Raw genomic sequence first — 18,717 nt, 5'->3', positions numbered from 1 at the left:
GTGCATTTACAGTCAGCTAATAATAAAAGGATCGATTTACTTTTTCTCCCTGAATCACATCACAATTCTTATAGAAAACGTCTCTCTTGTCTAATTACTCCTGCGGAAACCTTGTTTGGCAGGGAAGGGATTAACAAGAGGTTGCAAGTGACAGCTGCCAGTGCCTCATTGCTTAACATACTGTGTAGCCTGTGAGCAAGGAATTAGCACCTTATGGTTCCATGTCTTGATCTCTGTATCCTATATTTGGGGAGGCAGAAAGGCAGGTATGCAAAAAGTATGGCCAGTGGTTCCATTTACAGGACTGTTTCATCAGCTGACTTTGCTCTACTTCTGTAGCCCCAAATTTTGACCACAGTCACCTTCTACCATGTCAGGCCAGGAAACCCATTTTCCATCCTGTTCTGAAGCTCGGGTCATATCCACACCATTGAAAGCACTCTCATACCTTTAACCATCATGGAGAATCCTGGGAATTGTAGGGGTATTTTTTAAGGGTTCTGGCCACTGTAGCTTTTCTCAGCCTGGCGCAGAGAATGATCTGTAACTGACCCTTGGACATGGTGTCAGGGTTTATGGGAGTTGTAGTCCAAAACATCTGGAGGACACCACGTTGAGGAAGACTGACCTAGTGTAGGGATGGGGAACTTGTGCCTCTCTGGAAGAAACAGAGCACTCTGTCTTTCTCTGCCACTCACTTACCTGTGTGAAATTTCCCGTTGGGTCTCTTGAGCCCACAGCCTTGTAGAACAGGAATGAACCTGTGAACCTCCAGATGTTGTTGGATTACAACTCCCTTAGTGCACCTATCCTATGGCCAGGGATGGTGGGGAATGTAGTCAACAGCATCTGGAAGCCCCCAGGTTTCAAATTCCTAGCCTAAAGCAAAATAAAAAATGGTGGTACTGTTGTGGAACCCAGCTTCACCCTCTGAGAAATCTCACGTCATATTGCAGCAGAACCCCAAGAGGACCTCAGCAGGTCTTGGTGAAAATTTTCAGAAAATATACGCACAAGCCAAGCCAAGTTCTTTGTTTCCGCTTAAAGCTGTGACTTGCCCTGCCAGTACTGTAGGAAAGGCAATGAATCTGTCCCCACCCCCTTTGTGAGCCACTAAGCTTACTCCAGGCACACTGGTGTGTACAATTATCAGTTTGTTAATTAGCTAGTCTAATTGACTAAAAAAAAGCAGATCCCTTAACAGAATTCGACATCTGCCCCTTTATTTTGTTTTACTACTCGATCTTTGCAAGAGAGCCAGCAGCAAAGCTAGTTCAAACCCAATATATAACAAGGGACTTCAGTGTCCTACCAGTTGGGTTAATCAATTTTAAAAAAACATTTGGAATGGCTGAAAAGGTGTTCCCATTTAATCAAGTAGCAGAGGCTTTAGAAAAATGTTTTAAGCAAGTGCTTATAAAAACTGGAAGTAGCTAGTGCCATCTTTAGAGGCAAGCTCTCAGCTGTTGCAAGACAAGAGCAACTGCCTCCTGTAAGGCAATGCATGGCGTACATGCACACCACCTGAAAACAAAGAAAATACTTCAGAAATATTGTTTCTATTAGCATGCAAATTTGTGCAATTTAATTGATATAACTGTTAACATTCCGATAATTGGGTTGCAGCTCCATTAACTTTTAATACCCATAGCATACATATAGATCACATTTCAAGCACATCCCTCCTCAAACAAACAAACAAACAAAACAAAACCATCCTAGGAACTGTAGTTTAAAGCCTTCCAGAGCTACAGTTCCCAACATCCTTAACAAACAACAGTTCCTAGGTGTGGGTGCACATTAGCAAACATCAAGCCCCTCTACAAATACTTTCCTCTTTTATACAGAGCAATGTTGCGTTAGACAAAAGCAGCACTTTTCCATGTAGGCCTTTCTGCCACACAAGCGCTGCCTCCCAGATAGGACATAGCAGTTCTGGATCATGACTACAGTGGAGTGTTTGCCAGTCTGCTTTGGAGCCCAGCATTGTGTTATCTGAATACACAGCTTTGGACTACCTGCTTTTGGGTTAAGGCTTGTCTCCTTGCCAAGGCTGAACTCTTCCAGCTTGTACACCCTCTCATTATTAACCCAGGTTATATTTGCAGCAACATTTCAAACACCCTGCATGTGTGTTTATGCCACCCTAATTTAAGGAATGGGACATGGGTGGCGCTCTGTAAACCACAGAGCCTAGGGCTTGCCGATCGGAATGTTGGTGGTTCGAATCCCCGTGCCAGGGTGAGTTCCCATTGTTCGGTCCCTGCTCCTGCCCACCTAGCAGTATGAAAGCACGTCAAAGTGCAAGTAGATAAATAGGTACCACTCCAGCGGGAAGGTAAACAGCGTTTCCGTGCACTGCTCTGGTTCGCCAGAAGCAGCTTAGTCATGCTGGCCACATGACCCGGAAGCTGTACACCGGCTCCCTCGGCCTATAGAGTGAGATGAGCGCTGCAACCCAAGAGTCGCCCACGACTGGACCTAATGGTCAGGGGTACTTTTACCTTTACCTTTAACTTAAGGAATAAAGTACTTCACTTATGTACAGTTCCCGCAGCCATGCCTCCAGGAATTAGATACAGGCTCTGGGAATTAGATAAAAACAATTTTGCACCCAGGCTGAAAAGTGAACACGTGTCTATCCCATATCCCTTTGCTTTGAGAAAGTATGAGCAGCATCACTTCTACATAGGACGCTGCACTCATCCATTTGTGCCCAGGAGGACAGAGGGAGATACAGTTCAACCCTATGCATCATGTCTACTAAGCCCCGTTGAGTGCAGTGGGACTTAATCCTAGATAAATGGAAATAGAATTGAAGAATCACACTCTTTTCAAGATACCTACATCATTAGTATTTCAACCTTTGACAGGGAAATCAGTATTAAACTACTACTGGATCTTTTGCTGCCTAACACTAAGATTGGTTAGACCATGGTGCTGATAACACCAAGGTTGCAGGTTCGATCCCTGTATGGACCAGCTGCATATTCCTGCATTGCAGGGGGTTGGACTAGATGATCCTCAGGGTCCCTTCCAACTCTACAGTTCTGTGATTCTGTGATTCTACTACTGATGCAGATGTTGCTTTTTTCAAACAAACAAACAAACAAACAAACAAACAAACAGGCTTTTAAAAATCATATTGAAATTTCCATTTTGCAGTTAAAAATCTTGTACGTTTTGTGCATGTCCTTTTTTTTTTTTTTTTGTCTAAGAACTCACCCAGATCTTGGATTCCTTTAGGTGCATACATTGCTTGATGGCTGTATCACCCTCTGGGTCTCAGTGGGTTACATGATCCAGAGTTACAATGGGAAGGAAGAAATTAGTATTGCTGGGTCTGCTGACCCAGGCAGTTAATAATACAGCTGTTATCTCCTATTGCTGCACTTCTTCCAGGGCCCTTCAGGTTGTAGGCAGAGCCAGATAATCCACTTCCTCCATTTAGCCTGCACATTTTATCTTCTTCTTGGCTTTGTTATCTCCCTGCCGACTTTCATAGATGCTTCACTGTCCTGCTAGATCAGGCCAGCATCCTGTTTCCAAAAGTAGCCAGCCAGATGTTTCTGGGAGCCTCCCAAGCAGGGCATGGAAACCCTCCCTGGAATGTTTTTTGATCCATCTCCAGAACTCTCTTGCATGTTTTCTTCTCAAGCAAGAGTTACGACAACAGGCTGCCAATGATGTGACCTCCAGCCCGTTTGGCCACCAAGGGGCCCTCTTGGCTGGGCCAGCTTGGCCTTAATGAGCTTAGTTCCCATGGCATAATGAAACGAGCCACTCTCCGCTGCTTCTTTTCTTTCGCTCTCCCTCCTGCAGGCTCCTCTGAACCTGCCAGGCAAGAGATTAAATCAACTGAAAAGATGCGCACTCCCAGCCGTCCTTGCACTTGCCTCCTCCATTGCTTTCTGTCTCTGTTACCAGATGTTAGACCACTCTCTGGATTAGACAGATTTATTTGGGGGGGGGGGTACGTTCCAGCAACAGGCAGTGGCCATGATAGCTAACTGTAGGGATGCTGGTGATAATGTAATTTGGTCCATGTTTTTAAGTGAACCAGCCTTAATCTACACTTCCCATACTGACAATGCAGGCGATCTTCACATTTTGCAATGCAGGTATCAGGTTTTTTAAACAACAAAAACAAAAAGTGTTCCAAATGCATATCTTGCAGACTAAATGTATCATTTTGGGAGAAATGTGTACAAAATGCATGTTTTGGGGCAAAATGTGTGCCATTTAAATGCTCGTTTTTGTGCAGGCTTAAAAGCAGGATAGGGATGGGTGCGAAACAGGATAGAAATAACTTAACGGTTGAACACCTGCAAAACTGACATCGTCCGGAAATTGGTTGATCTGTCCCTCTCTAGCTAATTGGAACTTCTGTATCCTGAGAGAGGATGCTTTGGAATTCCATTTGCTGGGGGATGAGCACTGAGGGGCACCTGGTGCTTGCTTGCTTCCTTCCAAAAGCCATCTTGTCGCCCCTTGTGGGAGGCAGGATGCTAGTCTCAATGGGCCTTTTGCAGACCTTTTCTGATATCCTCTGTGCTCCCTCCTGCAGGCCTCTACAATTCTATGGACAGCTGGATGATCGTCCCCAACATCAAGCAGAATCACTACACAGTGCATGGGCTGCAGAGTGGCACGAGATATATCTTCCTCGTCAAGGCGATAAACCAGGCTGGCAGCCGGAACAGTGAACCCGCCAGGCTCAAGACAAACAGTACGTGTCTCCAGGCATGCCTTTCTTCCAAGCAGCAAATGAGGAGGGGAAGTCATGGTGTGAATGGGTTGCATTCAAAGCTCCTTTACAGATGTATGGTTTGCTCAGGGCTGTAGTCTTAGCTCAGGAACCCCCCTGCAGTGTGTGTCACCTTTGGGAAACCCTGTCCATCTCGGCAATTTCTACAAAGTGGCCAGTTATTCAGAACTCATTCCTAGAGATGCCCCGGTCCTTGGATATTTGGCCGCTACTGAGGCTCCATGAACAATGGATCTCTGTGTAGGGATGCTGGGCTCACTTAGTGTCTTGATTTAGGCTGCATTAGGCTGCATCCTTCTGTTGGCAGGATTGTTGTGGCCCCCAGCTGCTGGCTTGCTAGTTCTTTTATGGTAGATGAAAGCAAGGTGGGGACAAGGTTGAAGATACCCCTGCTGGCTGCAAAAGGGGGTGGGGAGGCAGTGTTGGGATGAAATGGCCAGGGGAACAGAGACACATGGTGACATCCAAGGGCCTGGGCATGAGTAAACGGATGGTGAAAACAGTGCTGTTTCTCCACAAATTTCCACTTGGAACATTCTAGGTTCCAGACTCTGAACCATTCAGTGGCAGTGCTGGCTTAGGCTAATAGGAGTTGTAGTCGAAAACATCCAGAGGTTTCCAAGTTGGGGAAGGCTGAGTTCAAGGGTCTCTGCACATAGCTAGATGGATGCAGCAATTGTGCCATTATTATGACATTGACTTCCTCAAATTAAGGAAGTTCATGGGAGGGACGTTTCCCATGGGGTGTAGGAAGCTTCCTGAATTAGACCATTGACCCATCTATTTCAGTATTGACATTCCCAGTCCTACCTGGAGATGTCAGGAATTGAACCTGCAACCTTCTACATGCAAAGCTCTACCACAGAGCTCTGGCCCTTCCTCTTCTCCTTCCTTTCCAGGAATTCCCCCACTCCCCATCTCACTTTACTCAATAGGGACCCCAGTTCCTCCACAGAGGCATTTGGGGTGTCACAGCACAGCTGGAAGAGGAGACAGGAGCCTTTTCTTCTATGAATTTCTATAAGAGGATCCAAGTCACTAGACTTTTGACAGTAGTGTGAAGGTAGGCAATGCATGTAGGGAGAACAGAGGCAGAGATGGAAGGTGTCAGGTTGTACAAGAAATTCTGGTGCGCCATGCTCTGTCTTATAATTTGGCGCAGCCTTGCACAGCCAGCAGAAGCTGAATTTTCTGTGGGACCCCCCCCCCCCCAATTTCCCAGAAGCTCTGCCTCTCTCTGTTTTGCTTGATGTTTCAATCCTGCCCTACCTGCTGTACTTGACTGGGTGTTTTAAAATGATTTATTGCTTCCTACCACTCCCATCACTCCCTGAGAAGGCACATTGCGTGGATATAAATACCAAATAAAACTTGCCCCGCATGTTGGAGACAAATGGCTCAGCTTTGATGAAAAGCCAAACCATAGACCCCACTCTCTTTTTATGATTTTAATCACTTGGATTTTTGCGTGGGCTCCAAAGAAGATTGAATTGTTAGCTTGACAGATAAGCCGAGTGCTAACAGACCACCTCCGTCGGAGGGGAGTAAACATGCGTCAATAAATTGCTGAGAATTAAGGATATGGCTAAGGTGGGGTGGCTAGGCCAGCCGCCTTTTCTGCCAGTCAGCTGAGAGATTAGGATGCAGCTAAGTGCTCTGCACAGAGAAACTCCATTTGCTAGATTAACTGAGCACCCAATCAAAGGCTTGGTTCAGATTCTTTGCTGTGGATCTGTCAGCTTTTGACTTCCTACGCTTGTCAAATAAGGAGCAAGAGATTTCAAGAACGTGCTGCTGAAATTCCAAGCCTAGCGATTATATTGCCGATTTGAAATAAAGAGTCTTGTTGCAGAAACAGCACTGCTCCTTAACCCCCCACCCCACCCCACTGTCACGCTAGGAAGATTGCTTGGCCATTGAAACTGTACTGGCATCTTCCAGCCCCCAAGGGGATGAGTAGAAGGGCATTTGAATGGAGAGATGCACAGTCACTATTGTGGCTCTCCAATGATACCCGGCCTCTTAATTAAAGTTGTTCCAAGGGGTCCTGCAGGACACATCTGCAAGAAAGAGTTCCACAAACCAGAAGGGTACTTTGCCAGATGCCAGGATCTTGTGAAAGGTAGCTTGGCCATTTTCCTTTGGGATGATGTTCCTAGGTGGGCTGCAGATGCTGGCATTTGATTTTCTGTCAGGGTAACTGGATAGAAAGCAAAGAGTAGTTGTTCCACTGAGACCATTCTGAACTCAAGGAGCAAGATTTGCTCAACTGAGCCATTCATACCCAGCCCAAAGCTTGCCTGCGCCTTAATTTCAAGCACTCCCAGTGCTTGCCTTTCCCAGAAGGCAGGATTTGAATTATGCATGGGCAATTGGCAGGGCACTTTGAACTGTTCTCTGCATGCCACTGTTGCTGAACCACCACATCTTTCTTGCCATTGGTAATTGGGAGAGTGGGATACCTAGTTATCATCATATTTAGAAGATATGTTTCCCCCTCCTTGAAATAAACCACTGCCATCCAATCCTGCCACAAACCTCCTGTTTTTGTACTTGTGGCTTGCATTCATTTATGTGTTTAGTATTTTTCATCTTTTCCTAAAATATTGTCTTCCCTGCACTCCAGGGAAGAGTGCTCACAGGCACTCTTGCAATATCAAAAATCTGTAAAAGCCATTGATAAACGGGAAGAAAAACAACACATAAAATAAACATTCAACAGCTTTAATGCTCAAAAGCCCCCCACCCTCAGTAGATGAGTCTGACAGCTCCCCACCCCCACAGAAAACCAACAGAGATCTGCTCAGGTGGGCTTTGTCTGCACATCTGCTTCTGTTGAGCAATAGAAGTATTTTGTTACTGCCCCTCCAGAAAATGCACATGTACACTCTCCTGTCATATAATTGTTCAAGAATTTGCAGAACTCGGCTACGACTGAAGTCAGTAACTCCTCAAAGCTCAAGAACACCCTCGAGGGGGAGCTGGCATGCTGCAGTGCCAGCTGGGCTCAGAGACCTGCCCGTTATCATCAGCGGCATATTAACCAGGATAGGTTCTGAGGAACTCTTGAGATGTGCAGCTGCAGATGGCCAAAGCCGGCAGATGGGCGGCAGCCCCGCCCTCCCCCTCGGAACAGCCTGTCTGGTGGTGCTTTCCTCAGGTTGCGCAGTCTTTCCCAATGTGATTGCAGTGGAGATGGTGGCTGCAATGAATCTTGTGAAGTGGGTGGAGATCTGCCCAGCAGCCCCACCCCCATGAATCAACGTCAGGTGTGGAGCAGATAGAATTATGATGGAAACAAGAGTTAGTATTTATGGTTGCTGCCTTCTGCCTCCAAACAATACAAAATTGATTTTATGTGTGTCGTCCCTCCCAATTTTTTTTTTAAAAAATTGCACTGTGTTTCCTTTGCATTGAAATGAGTATGGTGGAATAACGTAATGGCAATGTAACTTAACAGAATTTCTATAATAAGTTGCATAGGTTAGGTAACTTTGCCACAGCAGGCAGCAGGATGAATAAAGTGGATTTTTATGGAGGACGAACTGCAGAGGCATGGAAACTGTGCTGCATGCCATGAATACAAGACAGACATGAAAATGATGCCATCTTACATCCATAGGGGGCAGGTGGGCATAGTTTAGACTCATGCGCTGGAGATTCCCCACTGCTGTCATGAGAATTTCTTTTACTGGAGCTGACCAAAGTTCCAACCCGTGTTGCATTCTGTCTCTTAATGGAAGGCTTTAAAAAGAGGGCTAGAGAATTTCATGAAGAATATGGCCACCTGTCTACTAGCCATGATGCCTACGTTCTACCTGCACTGTGGTAGGAAGTATGTCTCTGAATGCCAGTTGCTGGTAATGCCAAGTGATCACAAAGCTCATACCACAAAGCTTGGTAATCACAAAGCTCATACCATTAACAAACTTAGTTGGTCTCTAAGGTTCTACTGGAAGGAGTTTTTTTATTTTGTTTTGACAAGTGAGGAGAGCTGTGTTGATCTCGGGTCCTACTTGTAGACTTCCCATAGGTTGACCACTGTGAGAATAAGATGCTGGGCTTAGATGAGCCTTTGGCCTGATCCAGCCAAGCTGCTCTTATGAGTGAACTGGCAAGGGAATGTTCTGCAAGTGATGTGGTTCACCTGTTAGGAGCTTGGATCTGAGTGCTCAAGAGGTTCAGCTCCCAGTGGCTGGAGAGGAAGCAGGTACTTGGAAGTAGAAAGGGTGCTAGGCAAGCAGCAAAGGAACAACCTAGGAGCAGAGAGACTGAGGAAGAGGCATTAAGCCACACTGAGAATTTTAACTCAATGAAGGGACTCTTCATAGTCTCTTTGCAGACTACAGTTCCCAGGATTCTTTGGGGGAAGCCGCGGAAGTTTGAAGTGGCATTATTCTGCTTTAAATGTGTAGTGCAGACAGGGCCACTGTCTTAAGCAATGGAATATTCCCCCCTCCCACTGTTCTGCACAGTTTTGGAAAGTGTGCACTTTGATGGCTAAGGGCTGAGTCTTGCCACGGTCGCCTGGCAGAATCTACAAAAAAAAAGCCCCTCATTTTCTGCCTTTGATTGGTTTCTGCAGCCTGAGCCTGCATGTGAGGAAAAGTCCCTTGAAGGCGAGACCTTCTATCGGTGCTGGAAAAATTACTGTGAAGCCGCGAAGGCATGCTTTCCTGTAGGATGTAATAACAGAGCGTCTGTTGTGGGGAGTGACTGTGGATGTGGGCGAGAACGACTAAATGATGCATTGATGGTCTCTGCCGCTCTGTAAGACTATTACACCAGCACTTAAGGGGGCTGTGCTCTCCCTGCAATGTGCCTGAATAACTCCCATTAATGTTAATCCGACTTTCCCCTGCTTTTCTGGGTCTCCATCTCCATTTCTGTCCCTTGCACAAATATCTCCCTGGCTGTCTGTTAGGAACCCCAGAGCAGAAAGATCTGTCTTTAAAAATGTGAGGAGGCTATAGCTCTGTGGCAGAGCATCTGCTTTGCAGTGCAGAAGGTCCCAGGTTCAGTCCCCAGCATCTCCAGGTGGGTAGAGACTTCTGCCAGGAAGAAATAAAAGAAGCAATAGAAATACAATTGAAAATCAACATTAATGTTTAATACAATGGGCGTGTGCCATCTCCCTTCTTCAACTACAAATCAGCAGACACATGTGGACCCCCTGGATGAAGCTTAGACCACATGCAAGACTTGATAGATATATTAGCCCTATTGGATCTCTGGAATGGAGAAATGACCAGGATGGTGGACATGATCGCTTCTGATCATCCCCTCTCATGAAGTGGATCCAAACCAGCCTCCTGGTTCTCTGGGGAGCTAGTGACAATGAAGTGCATGAGACAGCAACTAGAGTGATGTTGGTGGAAAACTCAGAATGAGTCCAACTGAATGCAGGCTGGAGTCTCTTTGAAGACCTATTCTGTAGCAGTGTGAACTCCATTGCATCAGTGAGGAGCTGTCCAGCACAGCTGTTTTCAGTGTTCAGGGATCTTTTACACTCTGGCCCACATAAGGAGAATTTAGACCAATCGAAGGCCTGCTGTGAACAATTTGCTCAGCGCTTCTCTGACAAAATCACCCTTCTGACTTGGACACTATAGTTGATACAGGTCTGGTGGGTGTAACTTTGGTCTCTGCTTGTCCAGTGTTAATGATACATTCCAATTTGTACAGCCTGAGGATGTGGACAGGATCCTTAGAAATGTGAGAACAAATGGAAACTTAATCCAAACAGGACGGGTGCTCTTGGTCAGCTGGAAGGCAGAGCAGGGAATAGAGATTCAGCCTAGGCTGGATGGGGTAGCCCTCCCCCTGAAGACACAGGCTTGCAATTTGGGCTTACTCCAGGACTCAGCCCTGAGCAGTGGCGTAGTGTGGGGGGTGCAGGGGGGGCCGGCCGCACCGGGCGCAACATCTGGGGTTAGGGTTAGGGGGCGCAAATCCACGGGTTAGGGTGCGCAAATTACTTGCCTTGCCCCGGGTGCTGACAACCCACGCTACGCCACTGGCCCTGAGCACAGATGCCTAGGTTTCTGTGGTGGCTGGGAATGCACTTGTACAGTTAAAGCTGGTGTGCCAGCTGCGCTCATTTCTTGAGATGCCTGATTTCGCCACATTGACGCATAGAATCGTAGAGTTGGAAGGGACCATGAGGGTCATCTAGTCCAACCTGCTGCAATGCAGCAATCTTTTGCCCAATGTGAGACTCGAACCCATGACGCTGAGATTCGAGTGTCATGCTCTACTGACTTGAGGTATCCCAGCATGCCTTAGTTACATCCCTTTGGTCTGCTGTAACATGTGGAGCTGCTTTTGAAAAGTGCTAAGAAACTTCCGCTGGCTCAAAGAGCTGCAGCCAGATTGTTGACTGGGGCTGGTTATAGGGAGCCTTCTATAGTCCTAAAGTGGCCACTTGCATTCCCTTCCTTAAAGACAACCCAACAGGGACAATAGTTCTGATTGGAAATGAAACAAACAAACAAACCTGGGAGTTTTGGAACTCCTTGTCTTAGGAGGCTCGTACGCCTTCTCATCCAGCCTCCAGAAATACTGCATTACCCATATTTATTTATGCTACTGCCTTATCCCCAGAGCATGTTTATGATTATTTAACCTTTAGTAAGCTATCTTCTCTTAAATTGGTTTTGTTTTTTGTATGTATGTATGTATGTATGAATGTATGTATGTATGTATGTTTAGAATATTTGTACCCCACTCTTCAGCCAAAAAGGCTCCCATTACAATTATTACTATGATTGTAAGCAGCTCTGGGTTCCTCTTTTGGGCTCTGAAAGTGGGAAATAAGCAAAGCAAGCAAGCTGCTGGGAGAGGTGGGGGCCTCTGTACCTTTTTAAAGTTTCTCTTTGCCCTGCGTCACCTTCGTTCTCTTTCTGGTCCTCGTAGGCCAGCCCTTCAAACTGGACCCCAAAATGGCACACAAGAAGCTGAAGATCTCCAACGATGGGCTCCAAATGGAGAAGGACGAGAGCTCCCTGAAAAAAAGCCACACTCCCGAGAGGTTCAGCGGGACAGGATGCTATGGTGCCGCAGGCAACATTTTCATTGACAGCGGCTGCCATTACTGGGAGGTGACAGTCGGCTCCTCCACCTGGTAAGTGGCTCTGCTGTTGGTGCTGAGCCTAACATAGAATAAGCAGGGGCACGGTGCCTGGGAGGAAGAAGGAGTGAGCCTGTCTCCCTTTCGTTTACTCGGAGAGCTGAGTCCCCAGGCTTATAGTCCAGGCATAGATTGCTGGGTTATTGTGCCCATCAGCAAGGAACCTGCTACTTCCCAATGGCCCTGCCAGCCAAGTCCCCTTTGCAACACCTGCGTAGGTGCAGCAGAAGCTGTTGGGAACTGCTCTTGCTTTGAAAACACATACCTCTAAGAATGCCGTTTTCATCAAGTCTCTTTCGCTGAAGGGCTTCATTTAAAAACACACGTCGGCAGCGAGAGCAGCGCAGGCTGTGTGTGTACTCTTCCAGGTACGTGAGCCGGCGCTGCTCACTCTGCGCTGCAGGGAGGGAGGGCACATATAATTGAGCCAGGGAACGGCTGCTGTGATTCAAAGCGAGCCTCGGGGCATGTGTCACACAGAAATGCATTGATCAAAGGCACAGCGGGGGGTGGGCAGGGGGGTGGACTTGCATCTTCCAATGGTTACCACTGAAACATCGTCTCTCTCTCTCTCTCTCTCTCTCTCTCACACACACACACACACACACACACACACACACACACCAGTTTTCCAATTGAATTGCCCTCCTCTGAGCTAGCATCCATTCTTATTTTGTCCCCACCCGCAACAAAAAGTGCTGGGTTCTACCTGGTTGGTCCATGGCCAGAGAACAACTTCAAATTTTGCACAAGCCCATTGTTTACATTTTGCTGACTTAAGGGCTGGCTTCTCATTGCATGTATTGTCACTGAGCCTTAGCTAGGTGCTTCAGTGGTAAGTTTGATCAATGGGTTTTGATTTGTAACCTGCCTACAAAGGCTTAGAGTGGGAAAGGACTGCAGCTCAGTGGCAGAGCGTCTTCTTTGCATGGAGAGGTTCGCAGGTTCACTGACCGGCATCTCCAGGTAGGGCCGGGTGAGACGACAACAGTACAGTTGGGTGAAAGCGAGCAGCTTATTTGAGTTGCACGATTGAGATGGTTCTCCATTTTCAAAAAGAGAGTGGGGATTTAGAATCTGGTCTTCCCTGGTTGAAGTCTAGCAGCTGGGTTGCATGCACAGCATATATTTAAAGCACGTGACTTCTCCCAAAGAATCTTTGGAATTGTAGTTTGTTAAGGGTGCTGAGAATTACAGCTCCGTGAGGGGTAAACTGCAATCTCCAGAATTCTTCAGGGGAAATCATATGCTTTAACTGTATGGTGTGTACACAGCCTTAGACCCTGTGCCAGACTGATTGAATTGATTTAGACAGCAATACTCTGCTCACTTACCTGGAAGTAAACCAGGGAACTTGAATGGGCTTACTGCTGGGTAGACATGGTTAATTTTAAGACTGCACCACCAGCCCATGACTTCCAGTTCTTATCTCTTGTTTCAGCCAGTCTCTTGAATGCCACTGTTTTTGTTTTCTGCCTCTCCAGGTATGCAATTGGCATCGCCTACAAATCAGCCCCCAAGAATGAGTGGATTGGCAAGAACTCCTCCTCCTGGGTCTTCTCCCGCTGCAACAACAACTTTGTGGTGCGGCACAACAACAAGGAGATGCTGGTAGACGTTCATCCGCAGATGAAGCGCCTGGGCATCCTCCTGGACTATGACAACAACGTGCTGTCCTTCTATGACCCGGCCAACTCTCTCCACCTGCACACCTTCGAGATATCTTTCATCCTGCCGGTCTGCCCCACCTTCACCATTTGGAACAAATCTTTAATGGTCATATCAGGTCTGCCCGCCCCAGACTTCATAGACTACCCCGGGCAGCAAGAATGCAACTGCCGACCGCAAGAGTCCCCATACGTATCAGGGATGAAAACCTGCCATTGAGTCAGAAAGGCCCTTCCCTTCCAGCCCAAGCCTCAGGAACTTCTGTGCAACTAGGCTGGAAGGTGGGCTTCTGCTTCCTATCGTGGTGAGCAGCATCTTGCCACACTGGGCTAGCTTATATCCTAAGGAAAACCCACCTCTTTGGCACACCCTCTTGGAGGAGTGTAGGTGGTGTTTCGTGAACTGGATTTTGTTTTTGTTTTTGTTTGGTAGCACTACTGAATTTTCTCCGATGGGAGTTGGCATGCCTTGTTCATTTCTGGTGGGGAAAAGGGTGTCATGGCAGGGCTTTGGGTGGGTCAGTCCCTTCTTGGTTGCCAGGAAGTTGAAAAGCAAGACCCTTTTTTTTCTTTCTTTTCTTTTTTCTTTTGTGTGGAAAGAGTGTTCTTGGAACACCTAGTAGTTCCCAGCCCGCCATTTTGAGTGGGTGCCAAACAGAATTGGAACCCAAGCTGTTACCTAGAAAAGACAAGATTGTCACACATATTTAGCGTCACAGGTATCTTAGAGATGGGTCGTCTTGCCCACCTGCAGGTGTTGCCTCCATGCGTTTGGACTGTGTGTGGAGGAGGAAATGGGACCACAGCTGATATACCCACTCACAATACTATATACCTGAGTCTGGGAACTCAGCATGTGGTCTGCAAAGGGCCATAGGCCTTCTGTGCCATTGGAACTCTGATCACGTGAGGATCTACACAAGTACTGCTGTGTTGGCTCCTCAGGCATTGCACTGAGCATGCATATGGCAAGCAGCTCTCTGGGGTGCCCCATTTCAGGGCCGGAACCAACAAGCAAAGTCCGACATACAATCCTCCACCCGGTCATCTGAAAGAGCTCTGTACTGAGGATAAGAATCCTGTGGCTCTGCAGAAGTTGGTGGATGACAACTCACAATATCCCTGCCCATGCTGGCTGGGACTGATGGGAGCTGGGATCCAACTACCTCTGCGAGGCCACAGTTTCCTCATCACTGTGATAAAAGACACGGAGGCAACATCTGCAGAGGATTATTGTATAAATGGAATGTGTACATGCTGGAAAGCCTTGGCGAGTTGCAGCAAGTCCATGCATGTTCATGATCTGGTGATCCCATGTGGCATTTTACTGGCTGATTTATTTTGTTCCCTGAGCAGAAGTGCCTTTCATGTAAGGGTTTTGTGAACGTATGAAACAGTCCATAGTATTACAAGGAACATGCTACGTTCAGAAAAGGGGTGGCGCAGTCCACGAAGCCTGAAAGACCATGACTACTGTGCCATATCTGGCTTCTGAGATGCAGTGGTGTCTCCCTTTGCTCCCTGGACAACAGGGACTCTTTTCAAGCATCTGTCAGTTGAGTTTGGCAGGAGCTTCATCACAGGGAAAGGGGGTGGTTGTTTTAAAAAAAACCGCGCACATTTAAAACATAAGAAGGAAAGTTTAGCGCACACTCTAGTCCAGTGGTTTACTTGTTAATATGGGATCCCAACTGGTAGAGGCTACTTCTTTGTCCAGTGGCTCCTGCTTCTTTCAAGACCGTATCCTGTGTGTAGCAAATGTCGTCATTGGCTTTCAGTCTGCAAAGAGTATCCTAGAGCCTTTAGAGCACAGCCAGGAGCTCCTTGTTGTTTCCAGAGACGTTGTGCCAGATGACACAGCAACCCAAAGAAGGGGCTTTGGGTGGGAATTCTAGGCAAAAGCACTGGATGGAGCAGAGTGAAAGGTATTCCCCCTTTGCCCAGCATAAGTGGAGGGAAGATGGCACTGTTTATGCTTTCTTTTCGGGAGTGGCTGGTGTTGGTTCTGTGGCCTGTAGCAGTCGAAGAAAGCAAACAAATCCTAGGAGTGGAATGTACAGGCTCAACTCCTGTCAGTTTCAGACCCTGTGCCCAGCAAGTGGGTGGCATTCCTCTCTGCGAAATCGGTATCTGTAAGATGGTAGCAACGGTGCTTAGATGGCCTTAAAGTGGGCTTAGGTAAATTTAGTTTTTGTTGCCTCAAGGCTACTGGCAGGATCCTGAGGCACCCTCTTGTGTTTGCTGCTGAATTTATCTGCCAGATTCACAAGGCATGACTGCCTTTCAAGTTTTTATTTCAATTGTATTATTGATATGGACCTCAGCTTTAAAAACAGAGGTTTTTTTTGTTTTGTTTTGTTTTGTTTTGTTTTGTTTTGTTGTTTTGTTTTGTTTTGTTTTGTTTTGCTTTGCTTACTCCAGAAAGGAGATCTAGAGCATTGATTTTCAGCTGGTGGGTTGAGATTCCTTTTTGGATCTGATCTAAGATGGGTCACAACAGCAGCACCAGTACCATTCAAATAAATGACAGTGTATATAGATATATATAGATTATTATTTTTTAAATCCCCAAATGCATGTTTGGGTTAAGATGAGTCCTGGGTCTGGAAAAGTTGAAGACTACTTACCTAGGGAATAAGTGAACCTAGAACACACACACACACACACACACACACACACACACACTACCGCCAAAAGAAGAAGAAAAGAATCTACATCCCCATAATGATTTTGCATTTAGAAATCCAGATCACCTTCCTTAATGCTAATATACAGTTATTCTTTTATCACTTTCAATTCCATGGTGCATGGTTTTGCACAGAATCCAATAATCTGGCTTGAATTTCTGAGTATCTTAGCTTTCTTTGAGAAAGAGAGGTAAAAGGGTAACTAGCCACCAAATAGTAGTCACAGAAACATTTGAAAGCATGGGAGCGAAAAAAAATCTACAGAGATTGCCACAATTTGAGAGATAGAATACTCATTCTTGGCTTTTCTTTCTCTGCCGTGTGTCCTCCAATTGTGCTTCTGGACCACAACAGATCCTCATGTCTCCTTGCATTACCCACTTTCTGGGAACATTCCCCTCCCCTGCCACACACACACACACTCACCAAAAAGAAAAGAACACCTTCTGGAAATTCCCAGTGCTAGGATTGAGCTACTAAAGCTGGGACATTATGCAAGATAAGGAAGCGCTCTGTTCAAACGTAATAATGCATTTGCATCAAGAAACAGCACAATCTAAAGTCAGAGTAAATTATGCAGAGTTTGTGGGGAGGGAGTTGGATATCGTATCTGAACAGCAGCATCTGTGCTGGGGGGTGTTCCACTCCTCTCCTTGTCATCCATCCCCTGAAAATTTTCTCTTCTTGAAGGGAAGAATTTGCTCTCTTTCCCTGCCCCTCCCCTTCTACTGTGTGTTAACACAATATGGCGTTTCAGGTGTGTGTCAGGCATGGTGGGAGAAGTGAGTGTTCTGTTTGCCAGCAGACCAAGTTGGAGGATTCAGGAGTGACCTCCAGCTCATCCATCCTTGGCTCCCAGGGGGAATGGATTAGTGACCTCCCTAAGACAGGATTGCCATACACCCGGAATTTTGCAGACATACCTGGAATACTGCATTTGGAAGCTCAACAGCTTTGTCAAAAAAGAAAGAAAGAAAAAGCTCAACAGCAGATTTTCACTTTTTGAAATATGGCAATCCTAACTAAGGCAGTACCACTTTGGAAGGTGAGTCCATGGACTAAATGCTTCTCCATACAAATTCCCTGGATGTGCACAACAAATGTGCCAGAACTTGTCTCTCTAACATGCTTGTTTTGGTTTTTTCTTTTGGTTTTGTTTTCTTTTTGTTGTTTTCTGTTTTGTTTTGTGGATTGCCTACCTGAGGCCCACAGTAGTGCAGCTCAGACAGCAAGCAGCCTGTCACTGCAGTGGGGAGAAGGAATTATCTGCCCAGTAAGAGCAGATTAACACTAAAGGCCTTTACAGGAAAGGATATGCTTTACCATTTATTTAACTTTTTTTTTTTTTTGAAAAATATGATTAATCAGACCGACAGGTTTCCCAATTGGGAGGGTGGGTAGGGTTTGGGGGAAGGGAGAGTCATCCTAAAGAAAGTCCCAGTCTGTATTTTGCTTGGTTTTCACAACCTCAATGAATGGTTCTTTGCGCAGAGGGGTGGTGGTGGATGCAGGACTCCAAACATTGGACTCCATCAAACCTCAGAGCCAATGGTCTAGGTTGATGGGATGGTGTCAAGCAGCATTTGGAGAGCCACAGCCCCCTACCTAAACGCTAGAGCTGCTTTAATGAAGGCTTGGGCTTACAAGGCAGTGTAGATGACTGCTGCTGTAGATAATGCATGCTCTAAAGTCAAGAGGCGACCAGTGATGGGGGTCCTAACATGACCTTCTGCAATCTGTCTGGACTCTTTTGCACTGCCAGTCTTCCTTCTGCCATCCAAGAGGCTCGATTCCCTACATCACAGGCACTTTTCTTTGGGACCCCTTTTTGTCATTCTGTCCTTCTGCCTCTTTTGTCCATTGCAGCATCTCAGAGCCCATGCAGCTGCTCTTGGGGTTTTGGCTGTGAAGGCCTTAGAGCTCCTCCAAAGAGTCCAAGAGTCCAACCCAGGACCTTGACTGATTCCAGCTCTCGGGGCAAGCGGGGAATGTTTTTCTGAAGCTGGCTGCTGTGGTTGCAGTGAGGGATGCTTTTTCATCAACTCTGAATTGCCTGTGCTAATGGCAGTAGGGTGATAATAGCTTCTCCTGGGAGCAGGAGATCAGAATGAGCTGGAGCGCTTCCCTTGCACAGTGTTTTCTACATCTCTTAAAGAGTTTTTGAGGCTGGCTACTTTAATGAAAGCAGGAGAGCACACTGCAGCTGCAAGCAAATGACACCTCCCTGTCATGTGTTGGGAAATTGTGTTTCTGTGTGCAAGCATCTTTGGGAAATAAACATCTGCTCAGACCACTGGTGAGAAGGAACAGGCTGGGCGTCTGAGAGCATCACAAGCCAGTCACACAGGCATTTTCACCCTGACTTCCTCTTTCCTCTCCAGCCAAATGCAGTGAGAACAAATAAAAATCATCACCTGGTGCTTCAAGATAGAAATCTCTCTCTCTTGGAGTGGCTGGTCACAACAT

At 46.6% G+C, this 18,717-nt stretch overlaps 1 protein-coding gene across 2 annotated transcripts in view; it reads left to right on the top strand.

Annotated features, from left to right (window-relative positions):
• The window catches only part of MID2 (midline 2), a 199,342-nt gene extending 181,745 nt beyond the window's left edge, over positions 1-17,597 (top strand). For both annotated transcript variants that reach the window (XM_083424222.1, XM_083424223.1), the window contains exons 8-10: positions 4,568-4,729; positions 11,684-11,891; positions 13,382-17,597. In XM_083424222.1, coding sequence (XP_083280348.1) covers positions 4,568-4,729; positions 11,684-11,891; positions 13,382-13,784 — 773 coding nt within the window. In that variant the 3' untranslated portion in view covers positions 13,785-17,597. The remainder of the gene's footprint in view (positions 1-4,567; positions 4,730-11,683; positions 11,892-13,381) is intronic.
• The last annotated feature ends 1,120 nt before the right edge of the window (positions 17,598-18,717 follow it).

The sequence above is a fragment of the Podarcis tiliguerta genome (genome assembly GCF_965153285.1).
Source record: "Podarcis tiliguerta genome assembly, chromosome: Z".
NCBI lineage: Eukaryota > Metazoa > Chordata > Lepidosauria > Squamata > Lacertidae > Podarcis > Podarcis tiliguerta.
This window is presented reverse-complemented; position numbering and strand designations above follow the sequence as displayed.